The sequence below is a fragment of the Podarcis raffonei genome, chromosome 2, assembly GCF_027172205.1.
Source record: "Podarcis raffonei isolate rPodRaf1 chromosome 2, rPodRaf1.pri, whole genome shotgun sequence".
Lineage (NCBI taxonomy): Eukaryota > Metazoa > Chordata > Lepidosauria > Squamata > Lacertidae > Podarcis > Podarcis raffonei.
Genome location: NC_070603.1, coordinates 122234723 through 122261454, shown reverse-complemented (window position 1 = coordinate 122261454; position 26732 = coordinate 122234723). Strand labels below are relative to the sequence as shown.

General features: G+C 43.5%; 1 protein-coding gene across 1 annotated transcript; it reads right to left on the bottom strand.

Annotated features, from left to right (window-relative positions):
- Positions 1-13632: 13632 nt before the first annotated feature.
- Positions 13633-26732, bottom strand: LOC128408846 (vomeronasal type-2 receptor 26-like). The gene is made up of 6 exons (XM_053378869.1): positions 26527-26732; positions 23630-23921; positions 19286-20089; positions 17760-17987; positions 16441-16567; positions 13633-14543 (listed from the first exon to the last, which is right to left on the bottom strand). The coding sequence occupies exons 1-6, from the start codon at positions 26730-26732 to the stop codon at positions 13633-13635; spliced, it is 2568 nt and encodes an 855-aa protein (XP_053234844.1).

Here is a 26732-nt window from a genome sequence, read left to right as displayed (position 1 = left end):
CTTTTTGCTCATTTTGGTGGAAAATCTTAGTCAGTCTTGTGGTGGAAGTAAATCTTTCTGCCTATTGTGGTTATGTCAGAACAGTCCCCCACCATCTACCGTATTTTTCGCACCATAGGACGCACTTTTCCCCCTCCAAAAATGAAGGGGAAATGTGTGTGCGTCCTATGGTGCGAATGCAGGCTTTCGCTGAAGCCTGGAGAGTGAGAGGGGTCGGTGCGCACCGACCCCTCACGCTCTCCAGGCTTCGCACACCTCTCTGCAAGCAGCGGGAGCCCAGCGCTGGGCTCCCGCTGCTTGCGGAGACTTGCCTGCATGCCGAAGCCTGCGCGCGCTGAGATCAGCGCGCCCAGGCTTCGCGGACCTCTCCGCAAGCAGCGGGAGCGGTCCCGCTGCTTGCGGAGAGTTGCCAGCATGCCGAAGCCTGCGCGCGCTGAGATCAGCGCGCCCAGGCTTCGCGGACCTCTCCGCAAGCAGCGGGAGCGGTCCCGCTGCTTGCGGAGAGTTGCCAGCATGCCGAAGCCTGCGCGGGCTGAGATCAGCGCGCCCAGGCTTCGCGGACCTCTCCGCAAGCAGTGGGAGCGCTCCCACGGCTTGCAGAGAGCTGCCTGTTTGGGGGCTGGGGTCGGGGGAAGCTCGAGCTTCCCCCGCCCCAGCCCCGCGCCTGGGGGGGAAAATAATTTTCCCCCTTTATTTCCCCCCCAAAAAACTGGGTGCGCCCTATGGTCCGGTGCGCCCTATGGTGCGAAAAATACAGTAGTTCTTCCTCTCGGGCGCCCTGAGAGAGATGCAGCCATCATAGCAGAAGTTGGTTCCTCCTCATCTTCCACTGTGTCTCTGCTGGGACTTGAAATTGCCCACCAACTGTTCAACAGCAGGAACAGAGAACACAGTTCTCCTAGACTCAGTCTTCCCCGTTATGGTATGATGTGATTCAATTTTTAATTCTATATTACTATCTAAACTTTTACATGATAAAATTGGCCTTTGTCAAAAGAGTGCAGGGTGGTTTAACAACTTGGATAGTATGAAACACACTGTAAAACTACAGAAAGAACATGAAAAGCAAAGAGCTTCGCAGTTTGCTGGAAAAGCTGTTGAAATAAAAATATTTTTTTAAAAAGGATTTATATTTAAATGATAGTAACTGTTAAGAAATTTACCTCTATGCCAATAAATTAGCACAACCAAATGATAATGGGAGACGATGTCCTCCTTTGTGGCATTGTGCAAGTTCCACTGAAAGCGGCTACACTTTGAAGGAAAAGGAGAGACTTCAATTTGCAGGCTTCCACATTATCTAGAATTCTGAGCAACAAAAGTTTAATCACATGGGAGTATGTATGTGCAAATTCCCCCTACTTTCAGATAATTTTACCAGGCAGGGGGACTATTCTGAACAGCCACATATCCCACTCCTATGCTCTTGGCTGTGAGCAGACCTAGGTGGCCCCTATTGACAAATAACCTTTCCTGGTGATACAGTGAGCAGCTGAGGAAATGGTGTTCTATTCATAAGGTAAGGGTCTAACTGTGCACTAGGAGTGCCAATATGGCCCCTATGCCTGGGCCTGTAGGTTTCATGCAGCGTGCATGGCTCTGGCACCAACATTTGTGGATGCCCGACCCCTTCATGGGGAATTTTGTCGGTGCTTGGGCACCTAGAGCCCCATGGAGTTGGCATCTATGCTGTGCACTGATTGTAGGATTTGTAGGACCATCTATGTTTTAAAAGTTTTTTATTTGTGCTATTTTTATTTTTGGTAATTGCTTTAGTTTTTTTCTTGTTCAGAATAAATCCTGCCAACTGAAAATGGAATGGCTTCAAAAGGCTCATAAGTCCAGATGAAATGTGCACAGACCCCAATTCCTAAGAGATTAAAGCTCAAAGTGTAGAGGGCTTATATTCAACTTTTCTGTTTCATAAAGGCTGGTGTTTTTTCCTGCCCTTCCAGCTTCACCCTTTCTTAAGAGGACTCCAGTTTTTGAATACTTCCATGGGCAGCCTCAGATTGGATGAGAATGGGCAGATACCAGCCTACTATGACATTGAGAACTGGGTGATGTTTCCCAATAAGTCTCGTATAAGAGTGCCGGTTGGGAGTATAGGGAGAGACGGATCCACTGACATGAAGTTCACAATCAACTCACAAGCCATTGTGTGGCCCAAGTGGTTTGAGAAGGTATGGCATTCTACTCTATCCCACATGACATCTGTAAAGCTCTAATCACTAACTGAATCATTCCAAGGGCACTTTGACTAGAGCCCTTTGCACACCTGCTGGGGAGTAAGGGCTCATTGACACTTCCATTTGTGCCACAATGTGACTTACAGGTCCTGATCTGTTTTATGATGTTTTTTTCCATTCTTTGCCAAGACTCAAAACACTTTGGAAAAAGAATAATAATGTAACCATAATTCAGGAGGCACTTTTTGAAATTGGAGTCTTTAGGTGGTCTTTAGCTGCTCCCGTTGCTCTGTCTCAGCTGCTGCCAACCTAGCAATTCAAAAGCATACCAGTGCAAGTAGATAAATAAGTACCGCTGCAGCAGGAAGTTAAATAGTGTTTCTGTGCACTTTGGCACTCATCACAGTGTCCTATTGCACCAGAAGCCACATGACCAGGAAAGCTGTCTCAGGATGGACGCCTGCTCCCTTGGCCTGAAAGTGGGGATGAGCGCCGCATGCCACAGTCAACTTTCACTGGATTTAACCATCTAGGGGTCCTTTGCCTTTCACTGGATTTAACCATCCAGGGGTCCTTCATAAGTATGTTTTATTGCTGCTCTTTTGTTATCTCTGTCATTCTAGGGTTTCTCATTTGCTTTTTTAATATATACTTTTGCATAGAATAGTCCGATATAATTGTCTGAACAAAAAAGGAAACACACCAAAGAGGTTTCCCTTCCATGTTGTCTTGCATCAAAATGCTTCCCTGGAAAAGTGCCTGGGGTCGGTGGGAATAGGGACCCTTGTTAGGTCTATTCCAAACTCCATAAATAAATGACATAGACACAAATAGTCTGACACTTTCTGTTTGATTCATGTTCTCTATGTTTAGACTGTACCTAGCTCCAGGTGTACCAAAAGCTGTCAACCTGGATATGCCAAAGTGGTTCAAGAAGGAAAGCCCGTTTGCTGCTATGCTTGTGCCCCATGTGCAGATGGGACCATCTCTGCTCAGGAAGGTAGGTGAATATAAACAGGAGCCCTTGGGAGAATAGAAACTGTGGAAACATTCACTTAGGGACACTTTCCGTAAAGAGTCAAAGACATTTTTGAATGTGTCTCCTTTTTTGGCTTCTCTATTTTTATTGACCAAACTGCGCGAGGTAGTGGAGGACAGAGGTGCCTGGCGTGTTCTGGTCCATGGGGTCACGAAGAGTCGGACACGACTAAACGACTAAACAACAACAACAACATTTTTATTCACCTACATTAATTCTAGGAAGTGGGTTGAAACAAAGAATGAAAAGGAAGCAATTTGTGGACTACAAATTAACGATCATGGAGAGGACACTGAGGGCAACCTCAGTGGTCAAATATATTATTTATGTAAAGTAAAACCATTTCACATGGAACAGGACAGTATAAATTCAGCAAAAGCTGTACAAGAAGCACCTTTGTGGGAGGTCACTGCCTCTCAGCTTTAACTGTATCACAAGGTTGTTTTGGTGATAAAACGGAGAAATTTTTGAAAACCACCTCTATCATCATGGAGGAAGGCATAAATATTAAATAAGCAAATAAATAAACCAATTTTGTCTACTCCTTTTTTGGACATTCTTTTTTTCCTGGCCCTTCCTTATATTGACATCTTTCCCCCTAAAATGTCATAGAACATAGATGGTTATGGATTTAAATGACGCTAAAGCACTCCTTTTCCCTCCTTAGATGCAAAGACTTGTACCAAATGCCCCGAAGATCAGCATCCAAACAAGGGTCAAGTTCAATGCGTTCCCAAAAGTATCTCCTTCCTGACCTATGCAGAAACTTTGGGGAGCCTTCTAGCTTCCATTACTATCTTCCAGCTATTAATGACAAGCATTGTTTTAGGAATCTTCCTTAAATACAAAGAAACGTCCATAGTCAAGGCCAATAACCGGGACCTCTCCTACATCGTCCTTTTCTCACTCCTGCTCTCTTTTTCATCCTCCTTCCTATTCATTGGCCGGCCAAGGAAAGAGACTTGCCTTCTCCGACAAATGGTCTTCAGCATCATCTTCTCTGTTGCCGTCTCTTCTTTGTTGGCTAAAACCATCACTGTGGTGCTGGCCTTCATGGCCACTAAGCCAGGGAACAGAGTGAGGAGATGGCTGGGGAAAAGTCTGGCCAAGGCTGTTGTCATTTTCTGTTCCAGTGTCCAAGTTCTCATCTGCACCACCTGGCTGAGTACCTCTCCCCCATTCCCAGAGTCTGACATGCACTCCCAGCCTGCAGAGATTATCCTTCAATGCAATGAAGGGTCTGTGGCCATGTTTTATGGTGCCCTGGGCTACATGGGCTTCCTGGCTGCTATCTGCTTTGTGGTGGCTTTCCTAGCCAGGAAACTGCCTGGGGCCTTCAATGAAGCCAAGCTGATCACCTTCAGCATGCTGGTCTTCTGCAGTGTTTGGATCTCCTTTGTGCCCACCTACCTGAGCACCAAGGGGAAATACATGGTAGCCGTGCAGGTCTTCTCTATGTTGGCCTCCAGTGCTGGTCTCCTGGGCTGCATCTTCATCCCAAAGTGCTACATCATTATACTGAGACCTGATCTGAACACAAAGGTGCACTTGACAACAAAAACCTAAAGATGGCATCTGATGCTCCAGGCTATATAAAGGGATGGGTTCTGCTTCAAACAGACTCTCAATCAGTTGGTGTGAACTTAATTCAGGTTTGATACAGGACCTTGGGACATGTAGTGGGCTTCAGGGTCCCTGTTATTATTCTACAATAGGTACTTACATACTTTTACATAGCCTTTATCCTTTTTTTTTTGCCAGGAGAAGGTTCACTATATATATATTGTTGTAACCAATCCTAGTATCTTATGGTGAAGGGCAGGTAGGGGAAAAAAATGAGGATGTGAGGATATCAGTGCTTCCTTTTATCCATTTTTCCCCAACATGTGGTGATGATTTCTAGTGTTTCTCCAAACAGTTCAAAATATCTAACAAGAATTCAGAATTCTGGTTGCAACAAAGGAGATTCCGAAGACACATATGGAAAAGCTTTCTGCCAGTAAGAGCTGTTTGACAGTGGGGGTGGTGAACTCTCCTTCCTTGGAGGTTTTCAAGGAGAGTTTTTTAAAAAAATAATAATTTTTTATTAGTTTACAACAAAAACAAAAACACATATTAATTTCACATCAAATTTTTCACAAATTATTCCTTTTCTGAACTTCCTTCAGCTTTTCCGTAAATCATCCATAGTCATTATTTAAATTACGCATTCCTTAGATTTATATTGACATTATTTATATCTTTCTTTCTATTCCCTTTAGACAATACTTCTTAATTTTTCACAGTGCTTCTTTAAGTCCCTCTAGCGTTATCTGTCCCTCACTTATATTTTCCAGATATTCCACAAATTTCCCCCAGTCCTCGATGAACTTTTGGTCTCTTAAATATCTAATCTTCCCTGTCAATTTGTCCAACTCCGCATAGTCTAACAGCTTCATTCTCCAGTCTTCCACTGTCGGTATTTCCTGTTGTTTCCATTTTTGGGCCTGTAACACTCTTGCAGCTGTCACTGCATATTGAAAGAATTTACAGTCCTTTCTTTTTATCTCATTTCCTAATACTCCTAACAGAAAGACCTCTGGTTTCTTTATAAATGTATATTTTAAAATCTTCTTCAATTCATTATATATCTTTTCCCAGAAGTCTTTCACTTTCTTACATTCCCACCACATATGGTAAAAAGAACCTTCTTTATCTTTACATTTCCAACACTTATTACATGTCTTATACATTTTCGCTAGTTTTACCGGTGTTATATACCATCTGTAAAACATTTTCATAACATTTACTTTTAACGTCATACATGCTGTAAATTTTAAATTTTCTTTCCATAGTTTTACCCAGTCCTCAAATTGTATGTTATAGCCAAAGTCTCTGGCCCAGTGAATCATTACCGACTTGACTTCTTCATCCTTTAAATTCCATTCTAGCAACAGCTTATACATTTTGGATAAAATTTTAACATCATTATCTATTATTTCAATCTGAAATTTAGAATCCTTGTCAGCATAGCCACATTCTTTACTATCTTTCCTAAACATTTCATTTATTTGAAAATAATGCAACCAGTCATATACATGTTCTTTAACCTGTTCATATGGTTTCATTTTCCATTTTCCTCCTTCTTTAAATAACAATTGACCATATGTGATCCAATTGCCTCTCATATTAATTTTCTTTACACTCATAACTTCTAAAGGAGATAGCCAGTGTGGTACTCTAGGTTCTAATAGGTTTTTATACCTATCCCATACTTCAATTAGAGGACCTAGGAAGATGTGGTTCTCAAAACCTTTATGGACTTTCTTTTTCTCATACCATAGATACGCATGCCATCCAAATCTGTTGTCGAACCCCTCTAAGTCAAGCAATTCCTTATTTTCTAGTTTTATCCAATCTTTCAACCAGCAAAGGCATGATGCCTCATAATACAGTTTCGAGTCAGGCAGGGCAAAGCCTCCTCTTTCTCTTGTATCTGTTAACAACTTAAATTGAATTCTTGGCTTTTTGCCCTGCCAAATATATCTTGAAATCGCTCTTTGCCACTCTTTGAAAATCCTATTCCCCTTAATTATGGGGATAGTCTGAAATAAAAAGAGCATTTTTGGTAGCACATTCATCTTAATTGTGGAAATCCTTCCCCAAAATGACAGTTTCATTCTTCCCCACACCTCCAGGTCCTTTCTTATTCCATTCCATACTGGCCCATAATTATTCTTGTATAGATCTATATTTTTAGGAGTTATCCATATTCCTAGATATTTCACCTTTTTAACCACCTCTATCTGTATTTGCTGTTGCATTATTTCAATTGCACTTTGATCCATATTCTTCGCAATCATTTTCGTTTTCTTCTTATTTAGTCTAAAACCTGCCACTCCTCCAAACTGTTCAATTTCCTCCAATACTTCTTTTACTGTACTTGTTGGCTCTTCAATCGTTATTACCAAATTGTCTGCAAACGCTTTAATCTTATATTCGTTTTGGCCAATTGTCACTCCTTTTATTTTCTTGTTTTGTCTAATCGAGTTCAGAAGGACTTCTAACACCGTTATAAATAATAGTGGCACCTTTTTCTCCTTCAAAAATCTCTCTATTTTCCTCAAATTGTTTCTTTCTCTATTTTTATATAATCTTCTGTAGTCTTGTTCCTTTTAGTATCTTTATTTCTTCTGTGACTACATTATTCATAATCAGTTTGGCTTTTTGTTCTGTATAAATTGCCCTTATTCCATTGAAGAACTCTTTACCAACCTCCATATATTCCAGGTTTCTCAACATAAAATCCCATGCTATATTGTCGAAAGCCTTCTCCGCATCCACAAACATCATTATGGCTTGTTTATCATTCCTGGCAGACAGATATTCCACCATATTGATTATATTTCTTATATTATCTTTCATCTGCCTGCCTGGAAGAAAACCCACCTGATCCTTATGGATGATTTCCAATAATATATTTTTCAACCTTTTCGCAAGGATTCCTGGAAATATTTTATAATCCGTATTTAGCAATGAGATCGGCCTGTAATTTTTAACTTGAGTTAGGTCTGAGTCCTGTTTTGGAATAAATGTAATATATGCCTCTTTCCATGTTTCCGGAATTTCTCTTTCTCTTAAGATGTTGTTCATCACTTCCTTCAATGGCGTCATCAAAATAGATTTCATTTCTTTGTAGTAGCTCGCAGTGAATCCATCTGGCCCTGGAGCCTTTCCCCTTTTTAAATCTTTTATTGCTTCTTTTATCTCTTCTATTTCAATTGGGGTATTCAATTGTTCTTTTTTATCTGTCGGGATCTTCTGCACCTTTTTCTCCTTCAAAAATCTCTCTATTTTCCTCAAATTGTTTCTTTCTCTATTTTTATATAATCTTCTGTAGTAGTCCAAGAATCCCTTTCTAATTTCCTTCGGATTGGTTATCTCTTCTCCTTCCACTGTAATTTTCTTTATTGTGTTCTGTTCCTTTCTTTTTTTGATTTGCCATGCAAGCCATTTTCCTGATTTATTCGCAAATTCAAAATTTCTTTGTCTCAATTTTTTTAATATTCCATTCCACTTCTCTATTTATTATAATTGCAAACTGAGTTTGTAAAGCTTTAATATTTTCTTTTATTTTTGGGCTGTTTGGTTTCTTGATTAATTTTTGTTCATTGTCCATTATCTGCTTCAAAATTTCTTCTTTACCTTTTTCTCTATTTTTATTCTTAATTGTATTCTGCTGGATGAAGAATCCTCTCATCACTGCCTTGCTTGCATCCCAAACCACTTTTATCTTTGTACCTTTGTTGCAGTTGTCAACAAAGTATTCTGCTAACCTCTTCTGCACTTTTTCAACAATTTTCTGGTCATTTTCAAGGAGAGTTTGGATGCCCAAATATCAAGGATGCTTTAGCTGAGATTCCTGCATTGCTGGTGGTTGGACTAGATGACCCTCAGGGTCCCTTCCAGCTCTACAATTCTATGTGAACTTCTAGATTCCCCATCCTCCTGGCCCTAACTCAAAGACCACAAGCGCTTCAGCCTCTCTTCATAGTGAACATGCTCCAGCCACAAACATGTTTCGGACTCTTTACAATTCTTTCTTGACCTCATAAAATCTTTGAGAAGTGACCAGAATGACAAAGAGGATTCTAAGTGTTTCTGCAGCAGTCTCTCTCTCTCTCTCTCTCTCTCTCTCTCTCTCTCTCTGTGTGTGTGTGTAGAGTGCCAGGGCTGTTAGCTATATATTTTAATGCTTGTTTACTTGCTAAAAGTTAGTGTTGATCCATTGCTGTTGCTTGAGCTGCCTGAAGATGCTTCCCTGGTGGCTTTTGAGGGTGAAGATTCTTGGACGAATCAAGATGCAATGAGGCTACCCAAGGAGGAGAAACCTCTGAGCTTTATTGCAATATAAAAGAGGGAGGCTTGAAGTAATATAAGTACTTCTAACATGGCGTGATATTTTCCTGTTTCTTTCCCAATAAACATTCATTGGTGGGATGCAAAGTTTGGGTTCCACCAAATGCTCTTTTCAGAGCTGAAGCATTTATAAGGTTTTTCTTCCATGTGGATTTTCTGATGAAAAATCACACTTGAGCAAAACCTGAAGTGACTTTCACATTCAAAACACGAATACATTATTACAGGATTGCGACTATCATCAATAAGTTTTTGCAAGTTACATCTCATTGGTTTATGTCACTTTATTTTCTTTAAATGTACCATATTTTATCATGTATAAGATGCTCCCATGTAGTAGTAATAGTAGTAGTAGTAGTAGTAATAATAATAATAATAATAATAACAATAACAATAACAACAATAATTTTATTATTTATAACCCACCCATCTGGCTGGGTTTCCCCAGCCACTCTGGGCGCCTTACAACACTTAAAAAATGGTAAAACATCAAACATTAAAAACTTCCATAAACAGGATTACCACCAGATGTCTTCTAAAAGTCAAAGTTGTTTATTTCCTTGACATCTGGTGGGAGGGCGTTCCACAGGGAGGGTGCCACTTCTGAGAAGGCCCTCTGCCTGGTTCCCTGTAACCTCACTTTTTGCAGTGCGGGAAACGCCAGAAGGCCCTTGGAGCGGGACCTCAGTTTCTGGGCTGAACAGTGGGTGGAGGAGACGCTCCTTCACATACAAAATGACCCCTATTTTTTAGAACTCCAAAAGATCACCGAAAGTTGTTGAGGTTCTTGCATGGATACGCAGCACTGCCACCACCACCCAACAAGGGAAGCTCACTGTTGGTGCTCTTACTGCTTCCCACATAGAATCATAGAATCATAGAATCATAGAATCATAGAATCATAGAGTTGGAAGAGACCACAAGGGCCATCGAGTCCAACCCCCTGCCAAGCAGGAAACACCATCAGAGCACTCCTGACATATGGTTGTCAAGCCTCTGCTTAAAGACCTCCAAAGAAGGAGACTCCACCACACTCCTTGGCAGCAAATTCCACTGTCGAACAGCTCTTACTGTCAGGAAGTTCTTCCTAATGTTTAGGTGGAATCTTCTTTCTTGTAGTTTGGATCCATTGCTCCGTGTCCGCTTCTCTGGAGCAGCAGAAAACAACCTTTCTCCCTCCTCTATGTGACATCCTTTTATATATTTGAACATGGCTATCATATCACCCCTTAACCTCCTCTTCTCCAGGCTAAACATGCCCAGCTCCCTTAGCCGTTCCTCATAAGGCATCGTTTCCAGGCCTTTGACCATTTTGGTTGCCCTCCTCTGGACACGTTCCAGTTTGTCAATGTCCTTCTTGAACTGTGGTGCCCAGAACTGGACACAGTACTCCAGGTGAGGTCTGACCAGAGCAGAATACAGTGGCACTATTACTTCCCTTGATCTAGATGCTGTACTCCTATTGATGCAGCCCAGAATTGCATTGGCTTTTTTAGCTGCCGCGTCACACTGTTGGCTCATGTCAAGTTTGTGGTCAACCAAGACTCCTAGATCCTTTTCACATGTAGTGCTCTCAAGCCAGGTGTCACCCATCTTGTATTTGTGCCTCTCATTTTTTTTGCCCAAGTGCAATACTTTACATTTCTCCCTGTTAAAATTCATCTTGTTTGTTTTGGCCCAGTTCTCTAATCTGTCAAGGTCGTTTTGAAGTGTGATCCTGTCCTCTGGGGTGTTAGCCACCCCTCCCAGTTTGGTGTCATCTGCAAATTTGATCAGGATGCCCTTGAGTCCTGCCTTCGTATTAACATCGGCTTCATCCCAGCTCATTGTTTTATGTTGTCGTTGTTTAGTCGTTTAGTCGTGTCCGACTCTTCGTGACCCCATGGACCAGAGCACGCCAGGCACTCCTGTCTTCCACTGCCTCCCGCAGTTTGGTCAGACTCATGTTTGTAGCTTCGAGAACACTGTCCAACCATCTCGTCCTCTGTCGTCCCCTTCTCCTTGTGCCCTCCATCTTTCCCAACATCAGGGTCTTTTCCCGGGAGTCTTCTCTTCTCATGAGGTGGCCAAAGTATTGGAGCCTCAGCTTCAGGATCTGTCCTTCCAGTGAGCGCTCAGGGCTAATTTCCTTCAGAATGGATACGTTTGATCTTCTTGCAGTCCATGGGACTCTCAAGAGTCTCCTCCAGCACCATAATTCAAAAGCATCAATTCTTCGGTAATCAGCCTTCTTTATGGTCCAGCTCTCACTTCCATACATCACTACTGGGAAAACCATGGCTTTAACTATACAGACCTTTGTTGGCAAGGTGATGTCTCTGCTTTTTAAGATGCTGTCTAGGTTTGTCATTGCTTTTCTCCCAAGAAGCAGGCGCCTTTTAATTTTGTCACTGCTGTCACCATCTGCAGCAATCGTGGAGCCCAGGAAAGTAGAATCTCTCACTGCCTCCATTTCTTCCCCTTCTATTTGCCAGGAGCATTGTCTTATACATGGCAAAATTTGGTAATGATTTGTAACATTCTGCAAACTGCTTTATTTCATCCAAATGTTATACAGTGGAACCTTGTGTTATGGCGGGGATAAATTTTGGAGGCCCCGCCACAACCTGAAAACAACGTGACCCAAAGCATCACGTCTGCACATGTGTGAACAGCGGAAACCTGGAAGTAACTCATTCCGGTACTTCCGGATTTGCACCAGTCGCAAACCAAGGGTGATGTAAGCCGCAGGGAATGTTACCCAAGGCTCCACTGTAATATCATTAAACTTTGTACATCAATTGACACATTTCAGTGACAAAGTTGAACCTGTGTCTGACACTGGTTATGCTTTATTTCCTGCGTATCATTGAACATTTACATTTTAAAAAAATGTAGTATAAACACAGACAACTGGGAAGTACTGGCCTGTGACCGCTCTAGTTGGAGAACAGCCTTTACCAAAGGTGTCATGGGCTTTGAAGACACTCAAACTCAGGAAGCAAGGGAGAAACATGCTAAGAGGAAGGCACACTTGGCAAATCCTCACTGTGATCAACTCCCACCCGGAAATTGGCCTCCACAGTCACCTATGGACTCATTGTTAAAACCGAGTTTATGGATGACAATCTTATTTGGCTATGAGTAATTGCCAAAGAAGAAGAAGATCATTGAACAAATTTGAACCTGGAGTGAAGGACCCAGTTAGTGGTGGTGCATTTGCCAGGATTTGGCCTGTTATGTGCTAGCATGAATTGGACCCCCAATGTAACCATGATGACATTATATTTTGTACAGGAAGACTAAACTATTGTAACAGTGATCTAGGCAGAGGAGTGTTGGAGTGAAGAATTGGATGTCTGAAACATGTGTGGCCTTGTCTCATAGTCATCAGTCATATCAATAGGAGTGTTCGTGAATTTTTCAGGAACAGTGTGGAAACATATGGAAAATCACGCTCCATATTTGCACTCTGGAAAAGGGAGTTTGGAAACCAGCACAAACAACCTTTGGTTGTTGTTTTTATTTTGATTATGTATATTGAGGTTTTATATTCTGATTTTATTCTGTGAACTGCCCTGAGACTTGAGAGTATAGGATGGTATATAAATTCAATAAATAATAATAATACTAATAACTTTTTGTGAAACAACTTGTTAACTTTCATAACGCGTGAGTGAATGCACCTCTGTTCTCCTGCACATGGTTTCTCTGTTTATTATTTTTCAATACCGCCTTTTATCCAAGACACCCGAGGAAGTTTAGACAGTGGTACCTCGGCTTACATACGCTTCGGATTACATATGCTTCAGGTTACAGACTCCGCTAACCCAGAAATAGTGCTTCAGGTTAAGAACTTTGCTTCAGGATGAGAACAGAAATCGTGCTCCGGCAGCGCGGCAGCAACAGGAGGCCCCATTAGCTAAAGTGGTGCTTCAGGTTAAGAACAGTTTCAGGTAAGTACGGACCTCCGGAACGAATTAAGTACTTAACCTGAGGTACCACTGTAATCTTAAAATATTAACACCCATAGTACTAAAACTCAGAGGGTCTCAATTAACACCCTCCCACCAAATTTGGGATGATAACATGGGATCATGGAGAGGTTACATGACACCAAAGAGGTCTGTGCCTTTACTGAATTTATTTTAGCACTCCTAATCAATTTTCACAATGAAAATGAAAAATTATACTTTAAAAAATGGCCCAGCCATCAGTATAGACAATAAAGTAGCCTAACAAATCCAAGCATCGGACTGCTATAGAAATGAAATGAATTAGAAAATAAAACTGTGCAAAATGAGTCTGGGTGACCCCAGATGAAAACTGCATAAAGACTAGTGTTGTTGAACAGATACATACTGGGATCAGGCAGTGGTACAACAGCATATGTCAAACATTATGCCCAAATGAACATTATGAATTCTTTTTCATCATTCAGGATTTAGGTGAAAGGAAAAAAACATTTGTGTATGTGGAGTTCCTGACTTTTGTGCTGGACATCAATTGTTACAATGTAAAAGCATGTTAAAAATCATATGCCTTCTTTAGTTTTCGTTGCTCCTTTGTATTCAGATCAGGCCTGTGTAGAATAATGTAGCACTTGGGAAAGAAGATGCAGCCCAGAAGCCCAGCACTGGAGGCCAAGATGGAGAAGACCTGCACAGCTACCATGTACTTCCCCTTGGTGCTCAGGTAAGTGGGCACAAAGGACACCCAAACACTGCAGAAGACCAGCATGCTGAAGGTGATCAACTTGGCTTCATTGAAGGACCCAGGCAGCTTCCTGGCTAGGAAAGCCACTGTGAAGCAGATGGCAGCCAAGAAACCCATGTAGCAGAGGGAACTATAGAACAGGGCAATGGATCCTTCATTGCATTGCAAGACAATCTCTCCAGCGTGGGAGTGCAGGTCAGACTCTGGGAACGGTGGAGAAAGTCCCAACCAAAAGGTGCAGATAGCAACTTGGACAGTGGAACAAGAAATGACAATGGAGTTGGCCAAACGCTTTCCCAGCCATCTCCTCATCCTGTTCCCTGGCTTAGTGGCCAGGAAGGCCAGCACCACAGTGATGGTTTTAGCCAACACAGAAGAGACAGCAGCTGAGAAGATGATGCTGAAGACTGCTTGTCGGAGAAAGCAGGTCATTTTCCTTGGCTGGCCTATGAAGAGGAAGGAGGACAGAAAGGAAAGCAGGAGGGATACAAGGAGGATGTAGGAGATGTTCCTGTTGTTGGCTTTGACTATGGGAGTGTCAAAGTATTTGATGAAGATTCCTAGCACAATCACTGTGGTTAAGGACAATAAGAGGGCAAAGGAAGTTAGGAGGATCCCTAAATATTCTCCATAAGCGAGGAAGACGGTTATCTTGGGTACACATTTATACTGGGCCTTGTTTGGATGGTGATCTTCTAGACACTTGGTGCAATGCTCTGCATCTGCAAAGAAGAAGAATAATGTTTAATAGAGCTTTTCAGTGGGTTCAGCCAAGGCCCTGAGCCATATCCACCCTATTTGACGGGATTATGTTGCCATTCAGGTTGTGTTGAGACAGTCACATATCAATGTGGGTCAGGTTGTGTGGCCCAGAGTAATCTGGCTGTTTCTGTGGAGAAAGCCACTTTGCAAAGTAACGTTGGTCCAATCTATGATTCCTCTCAACAGCTGTGGAATATATGCATCAATTGTATGGTGTATAGGGGTTCATTCCAATTGGCGTCCCTGCAGAAAAGTCGCATATGAAGGGGCACCCTACAAAACAGACCCTGCTGCTTTTGGTTGGGTAGGACAGAAGGAGGCAAACTGTCTACTTCCTTGCCTCCAACCATCCGTATACTGTTTTTAATTAGAATGGGGGGTTTTTATTCTAAAAAGTTCTCCCGGTATGCCCCACGGAGAGCCTCAAGGTCCATAAATAGCAACACCCTAGTGGTCCAGGGCCCTAAGGAAGTTAGATTGGCTTCAACCAGAGCCAGGGCCTTTTCAACTCTGGCTCCGGCCTGGTGGAACGCTCTGTCTCATGAGACCAGGGCCCTGCGGGATCTGATCTCTTTCTGCAGGGCCTGTAAGACAGAGTTGTTCCGCCTGGCCTTTGGCTTGGAGCCAATTTGATTCCCTCCCCCTTTTTCTTTTTTCTTTCTCCTCCTGTGATGAGGCTGCATTTTAATATTTTAATGTTTCAATATTTTAATGTTGTATTTTAATCTTGTTTTTAAGTTGTATTCATTCAACTTGTTTTTATTATTGCTTGTTAGCCACCCTGAGCCCGGCCTTGGCTGGGGAGGGTGGGGTATAAATAAAAATTATTATTATTATTAAATATTAACTAATCTGTGAACTAATGCAAGATTGGATCTAAGGTGGGTGTGAGTGGGTTCATCAGGTTGGCCTCTAGCTTATCAGGCCAATGGGGGGGGCTGTTTTGAGGCCATGGGGTGTATCAGGGAACTATGCTGAGGCCTAATAATCTACCGTAGTTCCATAACAGACTTCTGTAAAACATGCACATCTGGATTCAGAATTTATACCAAAGAGCCTGAAAAGGCAAGTGGCTGTGAGATGACAACATGTAGTAAGGCTGAGGAGCAGGGGTGGCTGGGAGGCATTTATTGATTTAGGTATTTCTATCAGACTTTTCAAAGAAGCTTAATTCACACACACACACACACACACACACACACACACACAAATGTGCGAGAAAAATACAGTGAGACCTTAGTCCTTGAACTTAATCCATTTCAGAAATCCATCCGATTCCTGAAATGTTTGAGAACCGAGGCATGGTTTCTGATTGGCGCAGGCGCCCCAGAAACAATAGCCAACAACTGCATTGGACATTTGGCTTCTGAAAAACATTTAAAAACTGGAACACTTACTTCCGGGTTTTTGGCGTTTGGGAGCCAATTTGTTCATCAACTAAGCCGTTCGAGAACCAAGGTTCCACTGTACAAGTATATAGAGGCACCACCTTCTCCAGAGGATTGAGGGGACCTGATGCAACATCCTAAACATTGGGGGGTGGCCCCCTCAAAAAAAGATTGGGGCCCCACAGTGTTTCAGCTCCCCGGAGCCTTGAAAGTATATATCAAAACAATAGCATGAACACAATTAAAAATACAAAATTCCAATGAAATATATGAAACTTAGGAAACAGGAAGCCCAAGACTTAAGCTCCCAGTCAAAAGTGACCTCATGGGTCATCCATTTCACCTCCTGCCTAAATCAAGAATTCTACTGTACTTGAAGCATACTAGCCCATCCTGCCTTGAAATGCTTTTAGAAGATGCCTGACTGGATTCTTCCCCAAGGGCTTCCCTTTCTACTGGTGTCACCCACCTTCCTGAGTGGAGATCGTCCCTTTTGCACAGGGAATGCAGTCATAGCAGCAGATTGGTTTTCCTTCCTGAATCACTTTGACAAATCCAGGTTCACAACTTCCCACACACCTGGAAGTAGGAAGTGTCTAAGCATAAAGACAAGGCGAGTCAATGAAAATGTGTTCAGGATAATGTAACAATGTAAATAAGACGTAGGATTGGGAAGGGCCTAACTGGACCTTTAGCCCCAGGTTCAACTTGAGCCTTGCATTTTTAAAGTATAGTAAGTTTAATGTGAATTTTGCAATTAAATCGAACCCTGCAAGGCTGAAACAACCACCACGTTGCTTGAGACACAATATGTTGCACGGTAACATAAAACTGGGTCTTCTCTGTTGCACACCCCAGCTGTAAGAATAGATCAGGGATCAGCAATTTTTTTCAGCAGGGGGCCGGTCCACTGTCCCTCAGACCTTGTGGGGGGCCGGACTTTTTTTTTGGGGGGGAGAACAAATTCCTATGCCCCACAAATAACCCAGAGATGCATTTTAAATGAAAGGACACATTCTACTCATGTAAAAACACCAGGCAGGCCCCATAAATAACCCAGAGATGCATTTTAAATGAAAGGACACGTTCTACTCATGTAAAAAACACGCTGATTCCTGGACTGTCTGTGGGCTGGATTTAGAAGGCGATTGGGCCGGATCCAGCCCCTGGGCCTTAGTTTACCTACCCATGGAATAGATGTTTCTGTCAGTTTGCATTTCTTAGTACAGAAAGTATTGATCTGATGTGTAGAGATCTTTCCTATTCTAATTAATTCAAGAGGGTTCTGGGTGAAAGAAACAAGCAGAAGGTTCGTGATGTTTGGATTATTCCTTCAGAGAAGCTGAGTACAGCTGGCTTAATCTGGTTCTGTTATCTCTTTCAGTCAAGGTAATGCTGACTATAAAAGTAGGGCCAGAAGGAGCCCAGGTTTCACCTTCTCTTTCCATCTCTTTTTCTTCTGGTGTGGTGTTCTGTATACAGTGGTACCTCGGGTTAAGAACTTAATTCGTTCCAGAGGTCCGTTCTTAACCTGAAACTGTTCTTAACCTAAGATAGCACTTTAGCTAATGGGGCCTCCCGCTGCCTCCTCGCTGCCGCTGCTGCACAATTTCTGTTCTCATCCTGAAGCAAAGCTCTTAACCTAAGGTACTATTTCTGGGTTAGTGGAGTCTGTAACCAGAAGCGTCTGTAACCTGAAGCATCTGTAACCCGAGGTACCACTGTATCGTACACTTATAAAAGCTTAAGGAACATACAATGAAAAGAAATATATGATTGCCCCCCCACCTGATTGAACCACTTTGGCCACACAATGGCATCCTGGTCGATGGTGCACTTCAGGTCTGGCGAACCCTGTCTGTCAATACTCCCAAACTTCACTCTGAGTACGGACCTATTGGGGAACACCACCCAGTTCACAATGTCCAGGTCAGCTACCAGCTCCCCGTTCTCGTCCAAATACACTAAGTCCATGGAAGCATTGTAGAACTGGGAATTTCCTAGGAAAGGATGGAGCTAGAATGGTAGAGAAAAGAGCAGCATTTAGAACATGGGAAAGGACACTGACTATCCATGTCTGCCCATTTCATGCTTGGAGCAGCTCTGATTTGGGGCTGGTTGCAGACTCAAGTAGCTCAGTCAATTATGGTTCTCTCGGTTTCTCATTTTTTCCAATCTTGAATTCCGTTCTCCATGTACTTCATCCAGCTTCATCAGCATTTTAGTGCCCATTTCTTCTAATGGACACGTCTTTGTATGTGGGTTTGGCTAATATATACACACTACGATATATATTTTCATTTTTTATGCACACCTCCCCCAATATAAGCGTTTTTCTAAGCACTGGTTGGAGAACTGCATCAAACAAAAACTAATAAAAGTGGGAATTTCAAAGCATGGCTGTGCTTCCCTTCTTGAACTGTTTCTGAAAGTATGGATTAGGTAGGTTTACCCCTTTTAAATCAAACTGAAACAAGTTTCTAATATGGACTCACAGCACACACTCTCCCTCAAAGTTGTTTGCTTGGTGGAGGGTGTGAGGTGCCAGAACATAGCCAGGTGGGTATTGCCTGGTATGGAGAAGGAAGGAAGGCTTAGAGAGAGCCCGAGGAATGTTATCTCCCCTACCCAAAAGAACTATTGGTGTTTCGCAACTTTGACCTGTTGCAGGACCTTAGCCAGACCTTAGCAGAGCATATGCAGAGTTCCAGAAAGCAATCAGTTGCAGGCAGGATGGATGAAGCAGGAACAAAATGCTGCTACTAGTAACTTGGTTACTTAGAGGTGTTTATTATTTACAGCAGACTCTGCAAGTTACCATATACAGGAACAGATACGGATCTTAACTAGCTCTCTCTTAACAAACTCCAAAAGACTCTCAGAACTCAGAACACCATACTGACCAACAAACTATCCAATCAGTAAGGTCATAAGTCATCATGCCTGTGTGAGACCTCAACCAATGGTAAAGCTGTATCCAGGGTCCCATATCTCTAGGCAGAATAACTCCTCTCTGCTCAATCATCCTTGGCTTTTGGCCAACTCTTAATTGACTCTGTGTGAAGCTGCACAGAATGGCACATAGTCAAAAATCCCAACAAGCACTCCAGGTAAAGGAGTGATTGGGACTTGTTACCAAAAGGGTTGTGTCCTCTGAGGCCAGTGTAATGGAGCAAAAATTGGAACAGGAAATGGGTTTGCAATTTTTCACTTTACCACTCCACATTCTCTAGTGATGAGGAGCTCTCTATGTCCTAAACCAGGAATTCGCAAACTTTTTCAGACTGTCTATGATGGAAAAGAAAATACCGTACCTGCCATGGCTGTAGCCTTTGAGCTTCCAGTCTCTCCCTCACCCTTTGCTTAGATCTAGATGAATATGCAGCATTTAGGGCATGTGCCATGGTTTGGACAGCATTGTAGATTCTGTGGCAGTCCAGAGAAAGGCTTCTTTGCAGATCATCTTGGAGCAGCAGCACTTCCGGTTTCTCTCTCTCTCTGCATCTTGTCCAGCCTTTCACTGACAACGCATCCTTTAAATAGGAACAATGAAAAGATTTGTCCCAAAACTGCTTGATAGCAAAGAAAAAGGGCTCAAAGTCATCATATTTGGTCCTTTCATTTGTCTCAATAAAGAAGGAAAAAATACCACGGATTTGTTGGGAAGATAAGCCACTGTACATCAACTCCAAGGAGACGTCCCACATAGCTGTTGTGATCCAGATTTTCCCAACAAGGGATTTCATCTCAAGAGCATTTTGTACAATTAGCATTCCATCTAAGAAATAAGTCATCTCTGCATAGTAAACAAATACATGGACTTGTCTCCACTTGAGGAATGGAAGCAAATCCGTCCGTATTGTATTTGTATTCAGTCCTTGGATGGTTAGTGAGATGACAACACAAACATCACTTCGGGTGAGCACAGGTGTCAAGGTCTTCATGAACCTCTCTCCATCGTCAGTGTCTGGAGCAATGAGACCAATCAATGTCCATCTGAAGTGATGGAGCAGCTTGACAATCCCTGGGTACTGGGCTTCTTCTTTGGGGACCATCCGGTAGAAAAAAGGATACTGCTTCTTATCATTTAGAACATTAGAGACAAAAGCATAACTGACCTGGGAAGGAATGGGAGATCTGTGACTCATTTGAGTTCAAATCAAGGCCCAAATATTTCCAACCCCTGTACTGGAATAATATTAGAAACATAGAATTGTAGAATTGGATGGGACCTTGAGGGTCATCTAGTCCAACCCCTGCAATGAAGGAATCTCAACTAATGCATCCTTAACAGATGGCCAGCCAACCTCAGCTAAAAACCCCCCAAAGAAGGAGAGCCCACTGTCTTCCAAGGGAGTCCATTCTACTGTCAAACAGCTCCTACTTTCAGAAAGTTATTCCTAATGTTCAGTTGGAATCTCCCTCATTGGTTCGGGTTCTACCACCTGGAGCAGCAGAAAGCAAGCTTGCTCCATCTTCTATATCCTTTAGATATTGGAGGATGGCTATCATATTGAAATAATCATACATAAACATCATATCGAAATGTCTAAAAGAGCTTGCGTATGTAATCTCAGAGCCTCTGTCTATAATCTTTGAGAATTCTTGGAGAACAGGTGAGGTCCATGCAAACTGGAGGTGGGCAAATGTTGTCCCCATCTTCAAAAAGGAGGTACCGTAAATTTCGCTCCATAACACGCAGATTTTTCCTCCTAGAAAGTAAGGGGAAATGTCTGTGCGTGTTATGGAGCGAATGCCTACAGATGGCGGGGGAATCTGCTGCAGTTGTGAGCAGTCCGTGGCTCGCTTTGAAACAGCAAAGCGGGTGTAAGCGGCTCCTGTCAGCTAGCGGAGCCGGGGAGGAGGGAGAGAAGCAGAGCGGGGTTGGCTGCTTTAAAACAACCCCGTCCTCTATGTCCCTCTCTCCTCCCCACTGAGCTGCTAAGTAGCAGCAAAGCTTTTCAGCCAGCCTAGCCGGGAGGAGGGAGAGAAGCAGAGCGGGGTTGGCTGCTTTAAAACAACCCCGTGCTCTCTGTCCCTGCCTGCAGTTTTTTGCTGTCCGATTTTGGATTAGCCACTGTAGGGGCTGTGTGTGTGTGTGCTTGAGCTATCGTTCTCCTCCTCCTGCTTCCCTTTCACTCTCCCTGCGCCCCTGCGCTCTCCCTCCGACTTTAGGATTGACACTCTGTGTGTCTGTGTGTGTGAGAGGGCTCCTTCTCCTTCTCTTGCTTCCGTTCACTCTCCCTGCGCCCCTGCGACTTTAGGATTGACACTCTGTGTGTCTGTGTGTGTGAGAGGGCTCCTTCTCTTTCTCTTGCTTCCGTTCACTCTCCCTGCGCCCCTGCGACTTTAGGATTGACACTCTGTGTGTCTGTGTGTGTGTGAGAGGGCTCCTTCTCCTTCTCTTGCTTCAGTTCACTCTCCCTGCGCCCCTGCGACTTTAGGATTGACACTCTGTGTGTCTGTGTGTGTGAGAGGGCTCCTTCTCCTTCTCTTGCTTCAGTTCACTCTCCCTGCGCCCCTGCGACTTTAGAATTGACATTCTGTGTGTCTCTCTGTGTGTGAGGGCTCCTTCTCCTTCTCTTGCTTCCCGTTCACTCTCCCTGCGCCCCTGCGACTTTAGAATTGACACTCTGTGTGTCTGTGTCTGTGTCTGTGTGAGGGCTCCTTCTCCTTCTCTTGCTTCCGTTCACTCTCCCTGCGCCCCTGCGACTTTAGAATGACACTCTGTGTGTCTCTCTCTGTGTGTGAGGGCTCCTTCTCCTTCCCTTGCTTCCCGTTCACTCCCCCAGCACCCCTGCGACTTTAGGGCCAGTTCTCTCTCTGCGTGTGTGTGTGTGTGTGTGTGCTTTGACCTCACTGCGCTTGTTGGGGGAGAGTGTTGGTCGCAATTTTTCTTGATTTGTCTCAGAGTGGTTACTATCATGGTTTCCTTGCCGGGGAGGAGGGAGAGATGCAGAGCCTGCTTGTTCTAAAGGAGCAAAGCCAGAGAGGAGCCTCTCCTGCATTATTAGCAGCATCCTTCTCCACACACCCCACGCGTGCTCCTTGTCCCTTGAGTTCTTTTCCTTCCCTCCCCACTTAAAACGTGGTTACAAAGCACGGATCCACATGGATCCTCAGGATTTTTGCACTAGGTCACCCCAAATTCACCATCAGATCACATAGCATATCCATGGCTACAGCCTGCACCAAAAAACACACGCACCCACTGTTTCATGCGGCCGCAATGGCGCAAAAACGTGGTTACAAAGCATGGATCCACATGGATCCTCAGGATTTTTGCATTGGGCTACCCCAAACTCACCGTCAGATCACATGTCTGTGGCCACAGCATGAACCACAAAAATCATACATCCACTGTTTCGTTTAGAATATTTTTTTCTTGTTTTCCTCCTCTAAAAACTATGTGCGTGTTATGGTCAGGTGCGTGTTATAGAGCGAAAAATACGGTAACTACCAACCAGTAGGCATGACATCGATACCAGGGAAGGTCCTGAAACAGATAATTCAACAATCTGTCTGTGAGCATTTAAAAAAGGATGCTGTGATTACTGAGGTAACTGTTAGGGTGAATTTGTAACTGGTTTACTATCCAAACCCAAAGAGTGCTCATTTATAGTTCTTCATCATCCTGGAAAAAAGTAACAAGCAGGGTGCTGCAGGGTTCTGTCCTGGGCCTGTTGTTGTTCAATATCTTTATAAATGACTTGGATGAAGGAATTGATGGAGTGCTCATCCAATCTGTAGATAGGAGAACTAGGCCCAAACTAACAAAATGAATTTCAATAGCAACAAATGTAAGGCTCTGCACTTAAGCAAGAAGAATCAGCTGCACAAATATAAGATGGGGGACACCTGACTTGCTAGTAGTACATGTGGAAAGGATCTGGGGTATCTTGTGATCTTAGTAGACCACAAGCTTAACACGTATCAACAGTAGGGTGCAGCAGCAAAAAAAGCTCATGCTATTCTCGGCTGCATCAACAGAAGTATAGTGTCCAGTTCAAGGAAAGTAATAGTACCACTCTATTCTGCCTTGGTCAAACCACACCTGGAATACTGTGTCCAATTCTGGGCACCACAAATTAAGAAGGATGTTGACAAGCTGGAACATGGGCAGAGGAGGGTGGCCAAGATGACTATGGGTCTGAAAACCAAGCCTTATGAGGAATGGTTGAAGGAGCTGCATATGTTAAGTCTGGAAAAGAAGAGACTGAGAGGAGATATGATAGCCATCTTCAAATATCTCAAGGGCTGTCACATGGATAATGGAATGAGCTTGGCTCTTTACTTAATGTCCCCCCCGCCAAACTCTAAAGCTGGTATAAATTGAAAAATAATGTCTGATGACATTTTGATAAGGATAATGCCATGTGGATGTTGAAAAACATGTATGAGCAACATCAAGTCCACCATAAAATGTTGTATGGAAGCATCCATAGTCTTGTTTTGAAATTGTGCGGAAATACTATGTGAGAAAAGAAAGATATGTTTCTGTCCTCCAAGAGCAGTGAAATCTATTTCAATTCACCAACAATTCTCTGTTTTAAAAAGTGTCTCTTTCCAGCATCGCTTTGGACATACACCCCACCCACTTGTTGCATTCCCTGGATTTAGGCTCAGCCAGCAAATGCCCCACCTGTCTCCATTCCTACCTGTGGGATTTTATACGTGCCCAGCAAGCTTGAAATCCAGATGGAGTTTTGAGAGCCAGCCCCTTCCAAAACAGTGAATACATTAGTCTGTCTACCACAGTTGTAGTTTGGAATATTTGCCTGCCCAGGAGATAGCAGGTCCAGCAAAGCATCATAGGTCACCCTTCCATCAAAAAAGTTCTCATGGATGCTATAGCCCAGGGTGATGTTGGGTAAGAGCTTGGGATTCCGATTGATCTCTTGGATGGAAAACACAAAGGACAAGAGCTGCCAGTATTTTGTGGTTCCTTTCCTACAAAAATGTACATATCAGATCATCCTTGAGCATTCAGTGAACATATCAGATTTAACTCTGGCTGTTTAAGATAAGAAGAGTTTGGATTTGATATCCCACTTTATCACTACCTGAAGAAGTCTCAAAGCGGCCAACATTCTGCTGTCCCTTCCTCCCCCACAACAAGCATTCTGTGAGGTGACTGGGGCTGAGAGACTTCAGAGAAATGTGACTAGCCCAAGGTCACCCGGTTCACCAGATTACAGATTACTCTTGATGATTCACCCTCTTGCCAACACTTTATTTTCTTAACTTTCCATTTTCCTGACCTCCTACATTTATTCTCATTATATATGACACATGCAATGGAGTCTATTGTACTCTATAGTGCAGATCAAGCGAAGTCATAGCAACTGCACACTCATGCACACACAAACGCACATACATTCACATGCAGCTGCAGTTCAGCTGAAAACACACAGAAAAGCTAAACATCACCTCCTGTTTCTAATTGTTGAAAGTATCTGAACATCCTTCCCCCACTTGTCCCACCAAGCCTCACTACCTCCTTTTGAAGACCCCTTTCATGTTCTTCTCCCTGGCTGAACATTACTCTGCTCTGTTGGCTGCTCATTGCCCCATGTTTGCTCTGCAAACACCTCACTTTCCCCAGCTGCGCAGGACTGTGGATAAGCTAATGATGGGAGCTTCCAGACTGTGGCTATCTTGTGGGTGGGATCCAATGGCACACCAGCAAATTCCGGCCGCACCATTAATGTGGTGGATTTAGGCTCAATTACAACAATCCCTCCAAGCCCAGAGACATTTTTTGGGGGGTAAGGAAAATGACAGAAAACATACTGGAAAGTGTGGGATAACAACCCCTCGATGGCATGTTGCATGACCTCCCCACAAGTGAATCAGAATGAACACTAATCAATGGGCCATATGGCAGTGACCTAGCAACGGTTGCCTTCTTTAAAATCTTAAGAACGTCCAAGAAGATGCTGAATGAGGATGTTGTACCTGGGCTACATGCAGTGATGTGCAATGCAGCTATGACAGAACTGGGGGGGGGGTTGTCCCTGCAAAAATCAGGCAAGGACTACTATAGCTACAACCCTGCATCTATTCAGAGGACTTGAGAGGAAAATTTGGTAGGTAGGTGGCATTGTGCTGTGCTACCACCCTTTACCGCCGAAGAATTGATGCTTTTGAATTATGGTGCTGGAGGAGACTCTTGAGAGTCCCATGGACTGCAAGAAGATCAAACCTCTCCATTCTGAAGGAAATCAGCCCTGAGTGCTCACTGGAAGGACAGATCTGAAGCTGAGGCTCCAATACTTTGGCCACCTCATGAGAAGAGAAGACTCCCTGGAGAAGACCCTGGTGTTGGGAAAGATGGAGGGCACAAGGAGAAGGGGACGACAGAGGACGAGATGGTTGGATGGTGTTCTTGAAGCTACCAGCATGAGTTTGATCAAACTGCGGGAGGCAGTGAAGGACAGAAGTGCCTGGCGTGCTCTGGTCCATGGGGTCACGAAGAGTCGGACACGACTTAACGACTAAACAACAACAACAACAACAACACCCTTTACAGAAGTGCTCTCCTGTATCAGGCCCCAGGGGGCCCATCTGGTCCAGCATCCTGTTCTGATAGCGGCCAACCAGACGTTCATGGGAAGCCAAGAAGCAAGAAGCAAGCAGAAGAGCACTCTCCCCACTTGCAATTCTCAGCGACTGGTGTTGAGAGGCATGCAGCCTCTGTGAATGGAGAACATGATGACTAGTATCCCTTGCTAACCTAATATTCCATGAATCTTTCTGCATGCATGCTTCCCACAGGAATCTAAGTGACCACTGTGATGAAAGGATGCATTTTGCCCGATTCAGTGGGCTCTTATGTTCTTAGAGGGAGTACTAGAGAATGAGAGAAATCCTGGTAAGTGGGGACATTTGGAGCTCATGGAAATGTTACACACACACACACACACAGAGAGAGAGAGAGAGAGAGAGAGAGAGAGAGAGAGAGAGAGAGAGAGAGAAAGAGAGAGAGAGAGAGAATTTTATCTGCATGCCACCCTTCCACAATTCAAACTAAGCTCAAGGTACTTACAACCACAGGAGAAAACTCCTAGGGACTGAGGTCCCTTCATCCCCCCCGATAAAATATTTAAGGGGGCTGCCCCCCATTGATGGGCATTGCTATTCAAATGATGTGCGTGTGCCACATCATGTGACAATGCAGGGTGGGGCTTACTTGCCCACCCCCCCAATATTTTATTCAAGTTGGCACCCCTGCTTACAATGTGAAAAATGAATAACTGCAACATAACAAAACGATGAAGAAAAATGGAAAAAATACAACCAAATGGAACCATTTCTGCATAAATCACAATATCTAAAATCAAGATGTGAAAAAACCCAACAGCAACATCCCCAGCTCCCACAACAACCCTGCCAAACAACCCTGCAGCCCAAGAGTCTGTTCAGCATCCTCAGCTTTTGTAGCTGGTATCAGTCAGCACCCAACCACCTGGCCAGGTGCGAAGAAGATAGGAAGGAAGGGAGAAAATGATAGGAAGCAAAGCACCCATAATTCCATCTCCACAAAACGGCTTACCAAAGAAAGCTGGTAGAGGGAGTGCTGTTGAAGCTATGAGCTCGAAATAAAGTATTTGTGGCAGAGATGACCCCGCTGATGAGGTGGTCTCCTGGCCTGTAATAATTAGCTGAGTCTATTCCATCCCTTTTCAGAGTAAGAGGGCACCTTGTCTTTTGAATCACGCAGTCTGCGTAAGGCAGTAGCAGCAGCAGAACCAGGGCCAT